Below are 11,545 nucleotides of genomic sequence, written 5' to 3'. Positions count from 1 at the left end.
CTACTTGTGATCTCTGACTGTCAAATAAATAAATAAGTAAATTCTTTAAAAGATACGCAGGGTTAATTTTGGTCCATAGAAGAAGACCCAGATGATTCTTTGCTGGTAGAACTGAGGATAGATGGTCCCAGTTGATTGGTAAAGAAAAAAGCCAAAAAGAAAAATTTCAGTCCTGGAAGAAGAAACAGAAGAGGGGGGCTCTGTTCTGGTTACTTGTTTTTTATTTTTTAAGATTTTGTTTATTTCGGGATGCCTGGGTGGCTCAGTTGGTTAAGCAGCTGCCTTCAGCTCGGGTCATGATCCCAGCATCCTGGGATGGTGTCCCACATCGGGCTCCTTGCTTGGTGGGGAGCCTGCTTCTCCCTCTGCCTCTGCCTGCCATTCTGTCTGCCTGTGCTCACTCTCACTCCTCTCTCTATGACAAATAAATAAATAAAAACTTAAAAAAAAAAAGACTCCCTCTCCCTTAAAAAAAAAAATATTTTATTTATTTCTTTGAGAGAATGAGAGAGATATAGAGAGACAGAGAGAGAGTGTGTGAGAGGGCAGAGGTCAGAGGGAGAAGCAGACTCCCCGCCCAGCGGGGAGCCCAAGGCAGGACTTGATCCTGAGACTCCAGGATCATGACCCGAGCTGAAGGCTGTTGTCCAAACAACTGAGCCACCCAGGCGCCCCTGTTCTAGTTACCTCTTGGTGCAGAGCAAACTCAGTTGTATAGAACAACAACCATTTTATGATGTTCATGATTGCTGGGATCAGGAATTCAGACAGGGCAAGCAGAGGTGGTCTGTCTGCTTCAGACAGAAGTCATACATAGCCTTGGAAGTCATACAGCATCGCTTACATTGTATTTTTTTTTATTACAACAGGAGCCGCTGAGATTAGCCAAGATTCAAGGGAGGGGTATTAGATCTTTCTACCAGATAGGAGATGGTATCACAGAAGAGATCCTGTCACAATGACTTTGAAAAAGACAGTGATTCACAGTTTCCCTCTTTTAAGCTCACTGCCTATGATAAAAGGCAGAATATATAACAAGTGCTAAAGAGGGGACACTTAATCATGTGGTTCTGGAAGGGTTCTTGTTACAGCAACAGAAAATGCTGCTAGCTGATTTAAGCAGAAAAGAAATAGATTCAAGGATTCTGAGCAGCTCAAAGATGCCTCAGGATAGCAGGGAACCAAGCTTGGCAGGTGTTGCATGTTAAATGCTGTCCCCTCAAAAAAGACACTGACTTTTTTTGACCACCAGTACATCAGAATATAGCCTTACTTAGAAATAGCATCTTTATAGAGGTAATCAGGTTAAAATGAGATCACTAGGCTTAGCCCTCATCCAGTATGACTGGTATCCTTATATAATGGGAAAATTCAGACACAGAATGTTGTATGTGAACTTGCCTGGGGTTCTGTTAGCAGCGATGTTCAACACCGTGCTCTAAGGCGCTTTTGAATGAGCTAGCTGTCCATGTATGGAGGCTGCAAAGGAGGCTGGGAAATGTCTTTATTTCTGCCCTGCTCAAGTTCAGGGTTCTCCTTCCAAGGGGTAGGAGACATGATTAATGCCTTCAAGGGAGCAAGATGATAACCGTAAGGTTCCCAAGTCTCCAGCTTCCAGAACGAGGGATCCCTTCCCCTAGCAGCCCCCTCCGAACCACCCCCCTTCACTTCACTCTGATTGGACCAACCTGGACTAATCAGGAAGGCTGACGGAATGCAGAGCGATTATTGGCTTAGGCCTGAACCGCATCCCTTCCTGATGCAGTCGTTGTAACTAGGGAATAAACCAAGGGAGCCCACCCAGAGCTGGAGGCGGGATCCATCGCTTCACCGAGGCGGAGGGGTGGAGTGAGCTGAGGACACAGCTACAGGTCCGTAGCTGGGGCGCAGGAGTGCAGGAGCACTTGGCTCCGGGGATCCCAAACAGACCAGGTTTGGCCACTCACTGCGTACAAAAACCCAAAGGCAGAGCGAGGAAGGTTGGTGAAACCGGCCCCAGGAAGACGGCAGACTAGCATCCCAATGACGGTTTCCAAAGTGCCGAAAACACTTCTAGGTTTATAGAAGAAAAATGTAAATGTGGGACAAAGGTCAATGGGCAGTGAAGGTCAGGTCCTTGTCTTGGGGTTAGTCGGAAAGGGAGTCTTGCTGGCTCAGAGCAGTCCCCACTGCTTGAGGGAGTAGTTTCAGTTCCCATCACAGGATGCTTGAGTGGGTCTTTTCCATGAGAGACAAGCTGGAAAGAACTTCGTCAATTCCCAAGCACAGACTGAGGTCAGAATGGAGGTAGGTGAAGTTCATTCGTTGTTCTTTCTTTCTTTCATCTATTTATTTATTTATTCAAGAGAGAGCATGCATTCATGCGTGCAAACAGGGTGAGGGGCAGAGGAAGAGGGAGAGAGAGAATCTCAAGCAAACCCCCTGCTGAGCGGGGAGCCCAACAGGGGGCTCGATCTAATGACCCTGGGATCCTGACCTGAGTCGAAATCAAGAGCCAGCACTTAGCCAGCACTTAGCCGACTGACCCACCCAGGCGCCCCTGAAGTATTCCTTCCTGTCCCATCTACCAACATGAATCAACGGAAAAACGTATCACGAGTCTCCTTGGCCTGGGGTTGTCAGAGAAGGCTTGCAGAGGGTCCAGGAATGGAAAAGTGAGCAGGAGTTATGTTTCGTGTGTGGAGAAAAGCGTGCCAGGCAGAGGGGACAGCATGGGCAAAGGCTGGGCAGCCCAGAGGGTAAGGAAGGGAGCTGTGAGTGATGGAACTTTGTGGGTGGACAGGGCAGCAGGGACCAGCACAAGCAGATCCTGGGGAAGGGGCTCTGGATGCTGTAAGAAGACTGGGCAACAGGGTTGGGGTGGGGAGGGCAGGAAGTGGGGGAGCTCCTTGACTCAGCCCAGCTAGCCTCTGCCCCACCCCACCTCCTGAGTGACTCACAGAAGCCACTGAATTTTCACTTACTGTTGAGGGATTCAAAAACCTAGAAGGTGGGGGCACCTGGCTGGCTCAGTCGATAAAGTATGTGACTCTTGATCTCTGGGTCTTGACTTCAAGCCCCATGTTGGGTGGGAAGCCTACCTAAAAATAAATTAATAATCAATTAAAAGGTAGAAGGTGCAACAGTTGCTAAGTTCCAGTGTCTGAAAGAGGGGCTGCCTTCTATCCTCTGCCCAAATGCAACCTCTCTGGGCCTTGGTGTACACATCTGCAAAATGGGCCTGATTTAGCCATCTCCCCGGGTTGTGGGAGCAACAGCCACATATGCCCAGAAACAGCCTATCCTCTTTCTCCCAGGGAGAAGAGTACATTTTAAAATGGATTTCAGACACTTTGAACTGATAAACTTTTAGGGAAATGGATAAAGTAGACAAATATTGATTAATTTAATTACAAACACAAATATATATCCATATATATATATGGTGACACTCTAGTCCCTTTGGATTTAATGGTCTTCACTCCAGTCATGCAAAACCTGATACAGTTCCTTCCCATCCTTCAAGGGCTCCTGGGACAAAGGCCCCTCCTTTGGAAGCCACACAGAGTGGTCATTAGAAGCTCAGGCGGCCCACATGTAATGCCAGCACTGCACCTACTCTGATCCCTTGGCCAGGTTAGCTTACCTCTCTGTGCCTCAGTTTACTCATCTTTAAAATGGCACAGATCCTACGTTCTTGGATAATTAAAGGAACTGTGTGTGTGTGTGTGTGTGTGTGTGTGTGTGTGTGCGCGCGCGCGCAAACTCATTCAGTCTTCACAACCCTACAAGGTAGACACTCCTATTGTCCCCATTTCACAAATGGGAAGAGACACAGAGAGATTGAGTAATCTGCCCAGGGACGAGAACCCCAGCATTCTGACCTCAGAGTCTACGAGCTTAGCTGCCAAGAAGGGCTGGGGATATAACAGGTGTTCTGCTTGATAGTCAAGCTAGAGGTCCTTATGGTGGGGGTAGGAAGTCAAGTAGGCTTTGTCCCAAACCTGGCAGGTAGTGTTTGAGAACCCTGTGCATCAAGACCCTATGAGGACCCAGAACAGCATTCTTGCCCTAGAAGGATAGAGGTGCCAACCAACCGAGGTGAGTAAAAGCAGGTAGGTGGGGTGAGGTGGGGGAGTGTGTTGGGAGGTAGATTTCAGATGTGCCAAATATGGTAGGAAATCTTAAGGAAGCAAAGATTTTGAGGTGGGGTGAGACAAGGAATTCCTTCCAGGGACTTGAGTTTTATGTGCAGAATCAACCAGATAGTGGATGCTCCGCTCTAAAAGCAGGAGAAAGCTCTGGGCTGGGGAAAGGAAACTGGACATCAGTGCTCTCTGGACAGTCACTGAGGCAGGGGTGAGGGGAGTGGGGAGACCCTCCTAGAACATCTCACAGACCTTTCTTTCTTTCTCATGCCCCTCAGAAGAGCTTAAGGAGCTTCCCATAACACACCTGCCTATGAGTGCTGGGATCATGGCTGCCATTATAATTGGGTCCCTTGCTGCCGGGTCCCCTCTTCATTGGGTGCATTGCCCATCTCCTGTTAACAAGAGGCTGTAAGGGCCAGAGCCACAGGTACAGGGGCCCCAGGCCTCTCTATCCTTCCCTCTGTCTTCTTCCCCACTCCTTGATTGATTGATTCTTCCCTGAGTCACGTCCTCTGACTCATACACAATCTCATCAAATATTGGAACTCTTGAGGTGAAAAGGGCCTTTCTATCCTGTATGAGACAGAATTCGAGGGACAGACATCCTAACTTTGAATGGCCTTAAAAAAATTAGAAAGTTTTTTTGGTCTTTCATGAGCTTCAGATATGGCTGGATCCAGGGACTTGATTTTGTCCAGAGACTCCTCCATACACCTCTCAACTCTGCTTTACTCTGTGGTGGCTTCATTCTCAGACAGGACCTGCCCTCGTGGTGTGATAAGATAGCTCCCAGGGGCTCCAGGCTTATATCCCACCAGTTTAGCCCTCACGGAGAGAAGACTGCACCTGGCTCCTGATGCCTCTTAACAAAAGTCCCAGGGCTGCTTCTCACTGGCTTAAACTCAAATCACATGTGGACCAATCACTGTGGCCAGGTGCTGGAATACCCTGATTGGCCAAACCTGGGCTATTTGCATAGCTCCGGAGTCAGAGAACAACCCAGCTCCACAAGACTAAATGGATTCATAGGCGGGAGGGACTTCCCCCACCCCCACAAAAAAAGACTCTGGTGCCAAAGAAGCAGAGTGGATGGTGGGCCGGCAAGGCCTCAGATGGCGCCTACTTCTGTATGGGACAGAGAGTCAAGGGCCTATTTTTCCAGGAAACAGTCTATTCCTGAAAAATTCCTTCCTCGTGAGATCAGCCTGTTCAGAACTTTGTCTCCTGACTTGGGTTCTGAGCCTCTTGGAAATGTGTAGTTTTTCTGCTCTCCCTAATCCCCAGGAAATGAAGGCAGTCACCTTTTCTCCACCGCCTCCTCCTTCACTTTTGCAACTTTTCTTTAAGTTTGAAATATTTCCAAGGAGAAATCCCTCTTTCTATTCTCTCCCTTAGGTGCTGTGATCTCCAGATCTCCATCCTTCCACTTACTTGTCTTTCTCCCAACACACTCCCATTTAGGGGTGGCAAACAGCTTTCACCTCCTTCTGGGTGCTCTAGAGAGCTTGGTGGAAAGGGGTTGGAGGTGGTGTCTCAGGGCAGTGGGAACGGATGCTGTGATCGATTTATCATGTCTGCCACAGGAGTTGGAGGTGGTGTCTGTATATAGGAACAGATGCTGTGATTGATTAATCATGTCTGCCACAGTTTAACAAGGCTATTGGAGGCACCTAAGCTATCCCTGCTAACCACCCCCACTCCTTCTTAACTCACTGGTGGTAGGAAAAGAGGCAATGCTGGTCCATAACCCTCTGGTTAACCTGCAACCAGGTGTAGCCTGAAACCAGCCCCCGAACACGGAGAGGAGGGAGAGACCAAGGAAAGAGGCAGGCCCCTCCAGGTTGGCAGGTGGCCCTTTGAATAAGCAAAAGGAACTTTGTACCATTTTTGCAACTTTTCTATAAATCTGAAATATTTCCACAGAGAAATTCCTTTTCCTGTTCCCTTTGTAGCATTCTGACTGTGGCAAGAGAATATCTCAATCTGGTTCTAGTCATTCTAACACTTGCTAGCTTTTCCCAAGAGAAAACCAAGAACCCTATCAAACCACGGATTTAACCCATTGTTTGGCTTTTCTTCATTTCCCCCATCACTTTCTACTTATGTCTGGTTTCATTATAATATGGCAGTTTCTGACTGTCTCCCATTTCTGCTCTTGCCCACACAGTCTGTTTCCTACTCAGCAGCCAGAAATATCCTGTGAAAATCAGTCAGCTTGAGTCCCTCAGAGTCGAGGCCAAAGTCCTCACTATGGATACAAGACCTAGCTTGACCTGCTGCCCCCCTCTACCCCGCCCCCAACACTCTCTGCCCCAGCCATATTCGTCTCTTTGCTGTTCCTGCTCCTGCCCAGGGCCTTTGCACAGGCTGTTAGAGCTCTTTTCCCATGATTTCTGCAAAGGTGGTCCACATGCCTACATCAGACCTTTGTTCAAATGTCGCCTTCTCCATGAGCCCCCCACCAATACCATTCTACTCGAAACTACACACACACACACACACACACACACACACACACCTCTACCCTCTGCCTCTTTCTATCTTCACTTTCTTTAGCACTTTTCATTCCCTGACATTCTACTGCCAGTTATTTTTTTGGACTTCTCTCTCTCTCTCTCCTAGAGACCCCCACTCCAGGGGACCAGGGGTCTTTGTCTTGTTCCCCGCTGTGTCCCCCGTGGCTTCAGAAGGACCCAGCCCATGGCCCATGTTCCGTAAATATGTGTTTAGTGAATTAATGAATTTGCTGCAGGGATGCCAAGTGTACTTTTTAAATAAAAGTATTCAGTTGAGGGGTGCCCGGGTGGCTCAGTGGATTAAAGCCTCTGCCTTCGGCTCAGGTCATGATCCCAGGGTCCTAGGATCGAGCCCCGCATCGGGCTCTCTGCTCGACAGGGAGCCTGCTTCCTCCTCTCTCTCTCTGCCTGCCTCTCTGCCTACTTGTGATCTCTGTTTGTCAAATAAATGAATAAAATCTTTTAAAAAAGAAGTATTCAGTTGAGCTGATTCAAAGAGATATCAAGGAAATCGTGAAACAGGTGGGAGGAGCATAATCATTCAGAAGGTCTGCCTAAATTGTGACATTAGGGAAACATCACTCATGGGCATATGGTGGCAGCTGGGGAAACTAAGGAAGGGCTCAGTGACTGGAGATTATGAGAGAAGAGGTGGGGATAAGGGAGACCTTGTCTTAGCTCATGCTGAAGCAGGGATCATATCTCTCTCTCTCTCTCTCTCTCTCTCTCTCTCTGATGAACTGATGGGCTTTCCAGGTTCTCTGAGTTTTCTCTCCACCCACCTGAGCCGCTTACTACCCTAAGAGTGTTCTCTCCATTGTCCTCAGGATGACACCCACAGAGAAGCCGGAGGCCCACCCAGTCACAATGCTGGTAAGCCAAAGGTCCCGGTGGGTGGCTATCGACTCTCCTCGCAGCTCCTTCCTCTTCTTCCCATCAGCCACACACACCCTCACCACCCCCCAATCACTCATCCCACCCAGACTTCTCTGGAGCCCCCCAGACTCAGCCCACAGATTCCGAGTACTTCGGCACTCACCCCAAATCTGCTTTTCCTCCTCTTCTCAGTGGCTGGCATATCCAGTCCCGGTGGTTCATTTATTCCCAGGTGCCCACACCCAGCTCCTTGTTGGGCTCCCGGACCCCAGGCTGGCCTCCACCCCATGGGGGGTGGGAAGGACCCCATCCCCCGCCAGAGTGCTGCCAAAGCTCTCACCCTGTCTCTCCTCTGCTCAGAGGCCCTCTGTAGCTCTCCAGGGTCCCCTCCTTTACATGGCTCTCTAGACCCCCCTAAACTGGTCTCCACTGTCTTTCCTGGCTTCATCTCCCACATGTAACATTCCCACCCTCAGAAGCAAAACAATATAAAATAAACTATATGTATAATCCAGACAGACCAAATATATCACAGCTCCTCAAACATGGCAGGCTATCCCCACCAGCCACTCCCTCCTGCTTTTGTGTAGTTCTCACTTCTCTTCCCAGTCTCAGATGTCCCCTCCTCCAGGGAGCCCTCCCTGGCTCCCCTCCAGGAGCTCTCTGGGCTCCGCCACTCAGCCCTACCACTCTGGGGACAGATCTGTCTCCCCTACTGGATGCGAGCTTTGGAAGGGCAGGGCCAGCACTGCCTCAGTCTCTGCTGTGTCCCCAGCACAGGGCTGGGGAAGGAAAGGGATTTGTACCAATGTTAGATAAATAAATGATAGCAGCCACTGAGAGCAGCCAGCATGCGCCTGCAGGCTGTGTGTCAGCCAGCTCCTCCCTTGTCCTCTGCTTCAGGTGACCAGGACATCTATGAAGTGATGCCATCTCCGACCTTCCTGGTGTCTCCCCCCAGTGACACGGGGTCCACGAACACCTCCATGGTGAGTCCCACCCCCTGTGGTGCCCGTCACTTTGTCCCGCACTGTAGGAACACAACTCAACCTGGGATGCTCCCTATTTTAAAACCACCAGGAAAAGAGATTGGAAGGACACAACATAAGGAGCATTAGTCTCTCGGGTATGGAGGTTGTGGGGGGTGGCGCACAGGGGTGCTTTCTTTTCCCTCTTCCCTTTGTCTGTAGTTTCCACACTGAGCAGATACTCCCTTTATAATCAGGTGGAAGATGATAAGAAGAAGAATTCAAATGAGTAAGAGGAGAAATATCAAAAGCTGAGATGAAAAGCTTAGAATCACAGGCGTGCAAGGGAGGCTAAGCGCATTATGGGGGTCATTGTCAGAACACCGGCCACACCACCCGTGGAGTCAGGAAGGGGCGATGGGGACTTGGAAGCCAGGTCTGTCCTCACAGCAAAGGTCAAAGGTGGGAGGGTGTCAGGGTGCTGGGGACCTGGCTCACCCATGCTCTTCCCTTGTAGCCTCTGCCCCAGCAGCCGGATCCAGAGAACCACCCCTACCAGGTGTGGAGCTGGGACATGGCAGGGATCCCAACCAGGGGCAGATCGGGGTGGAGAGGGACAGGGCTGTCCTCACTGACCGTCCACCACTGACCGTCTTGGAGTCTGTAGCTTCCCCGGGAAGCACAACACAGTTTCTCCCCTCCTGGGATTGTAACTTCCTCCTTCTTAGAAGGATCCGAGGGCTGCAGGTCCTAGCCCTGGATCTCTGTGTCCGTGTGTCTGTCTACATTTCTCATTTCTCTACACCTCTCCGGGTGCCTCCTGCTGTCATTCTCTGGTTCCCTACATCCTTTTTTCTGTCTCTCTATCTATCTCTTCACCCGTCTTTGTTTCTTGATGTCTCTGTCCTTCTCTCCCTCTCTGTGCTCCTGTCCCTCCTGTCTCCCCATCCCTGTTGCTCTGTGTCCACCCCTTTCTCTGGCCCTCCCGGTGCCTGGTGTCTCCCGCCTCTGCGCGCCTCTCTCCTTCCATCATTCTCTCCAGGTGTGCTCTCCCCCTACCTCACCCACAATCCTTCTCTTCCCCTTCCCCCCCAGGACCTGCTGAACCCCGACCCTGCCCGTTACTGCCAGCTCGTGCCAACCCCCTGAAGAGGTCCCAGGCCCTTGGAAGAGCAAAACACTCAGCCCTCCCCTGGGGGCCTGGTGCACCCAGAAAAGCCACACCAGAGACCCCACAGGACCAGCACAGCAGGGCCTCAATAAGGTGGCCTTAAATGAAGACTCAGCACAGCACTGGGCCGGGGCCAAGAGATTGTGATGGGCCCAGCACCTCTCTGACCCTCTGAGTATATAATCCACCCTCAAGTCTGGTCCATCCAGCAAGCTGGCCTGGGCCTCGTGCCTGGGAAAAGCAGGCTCTTGCCTTCTCCTAACCCAAAGTACCCCCAGACACGCACTGGATATTTGGGTGTGAGGAAAGCGGTCTCAGGCCTGCTTCAAGCCATACTCACAGGCTCCTACTTGCTGGGCTTTTAACTGTCAGCCCACAGTGCCCCACCCCTGCTCCCTGTTTTTCCTTGGAGCCCTTCCCCTAGGGACAAGGCAGCTCCCTACCACACAGGCCCCAAAGGATAAGGTGCATGACATGGGAGGCCCCCGACGACAGTCCTGGCCAGTGAGCACAGCTGCCAGATCCCTTCCCTGCTCGAGATTCAGTCTCTCAGAACCTGTCACCAATTTCCACCTGTTGTTCCTGATCCAGAATCATACCAAGGCCCTCAGGGCAGCAGATCCCTTTCCTCCCCCCTCCCAACCTCCACCCAGTCCCAAATGTGGACCCAATCTGTCACCCTTAATTTATTCATTCATTCAGCAATAAATAAGCCATGTGCTATGCACGGTTCTGGATCCTGCAGCTTTGGGAGGAAACAAAACAGACTGTGGCGGAGGCGAGAGTCAGCAATCAGAGTAACTAACATACGTGGTGTGCTGGATGGTGATAAGAGGAGGCGGGGGAATGAAGAGAGAAGGGGATTGGGAGCACGGATGGATTGTGATTTTAAATAGGGAGGGCAGAGAAGGCCTTGCAGAGAAGGTGACGATGAGCAAAGACCTAAACGAGGAGAAAGAGGAAGCCATGTAGGGATCTGAAGGGAGAGCATTCCAGGTGAAGGATACAGCAAGTGCAAAGGCCCTGAGGCAGGAGTATGCCTTGCGGGGAGGGGTGAGTCAAGGAGCAGCAAAGAGGCCAGGGTGGTGGGAGCAGAGGAAGGAAGGAGGAAAGGGTGGGAGGCGAGGTCAGGGAGATGAGGAGCAGCTGACAGGTCAGGGGATAAGAATCCCCCCACATAAGGTACGGCAGACTGTCACTTTTGCTCTGGAAGCTGAAAAACAAGTCTGTGTGCCAGGCTGAATAGGGTTGCTCTGTGCTAATGCTCTGTGAATGTTACCTTAGGCGGCCAAAGGGACTAGGCAGGCGTGATTGGGTGAAGGATCTTGAGATGGGGAGATTATCCTGGATGACCCTGCTGGGCCCAAAATATAATCACAAGGGTCTTTGTGAAAGGGACCGGGGGAGAGAGAGTGAGAAGAGGAGCTGTAAGTAAGGAGGCAGAGATTGGAGTGACAATGGACTCTCAGGATGAAGGAAGGGCCCCAAAGCCAAGGCTGCACAGAGTCAGAGCTATGTGATTGGGAGAAAGATTTCATCGGCTCTTGCTGGCGTTGAAGACAGAAAGAGGCCACAGTAAAGCCAAAAGCTGGAAAGGGCAAGAACACAGATTCTCCCCTAGAACCTCCAGAAAGCAACCCCCCTCCCCGCCGACACCTTGGGTTTGGCCCAGTGAGACCCATTTCAGACTCCTGACCTCCCGAACTGTAAGCGAATAAATTCCTGTTGTCTTAAGTCACTACACACTTGTAGCAAATGGTTACAGTGGCCACTGGAAATTAACATAAAGGATGAGGAAAAATTCACAGGAAGGGAAGTTGCATCTCCTGCTAACTCGACACGCAAATACTCCCTGTAAGGATTTCTCCATCCCCAGACCTCTCT

At 50.6% G+C, this 11,545-nt stretch overlaps 1 protein-coding gene across 1 annotated transcript; it reads left to right on the top strand.

The window, feature by feature from the left end:
• Nucleotides 1–4,150: 4,150 nt before the first annotated feature.
• Nucleotides 4,151–10,417, top strand: CEACAM19 (CEA cell adhesion molecule 19). Its single transcript, XM_059383389.1, is given in 7 exon segments — nt 4,151–4,190; nt 4,406–4,494; nt 4,496–4,557; nt 7,474–7,499; nt 7,502–7,519; nt 8,426–8,511; nt 9,586–10,417. Coding segments are annotated over 7 exon segments (375 nt in total). The 3' UTR covers nt 9,640–10,417.
• Nucleotides 10,418–11,545: the final 1,128 nt, after the last annotated feature.

Source organism: Mustela nigripes, chromosome 17 (genome assembly GCF_022355385.1).
Source record: "Mustela nigripes isolate SB6536 chromosome 17, MUSNIG.SB6536, whole genome shotgun sequence".
Classification (NCBI taxonomy): domain Eukaryota; kingdom Metazoa; phylum Chordata; class Mammalia; order Carnivora; family Mustelidae; genus Mustela; species Mustela nigripes.
This window is presented reverse-complemented; position numbering and strand designations above follow the sequence as displayed.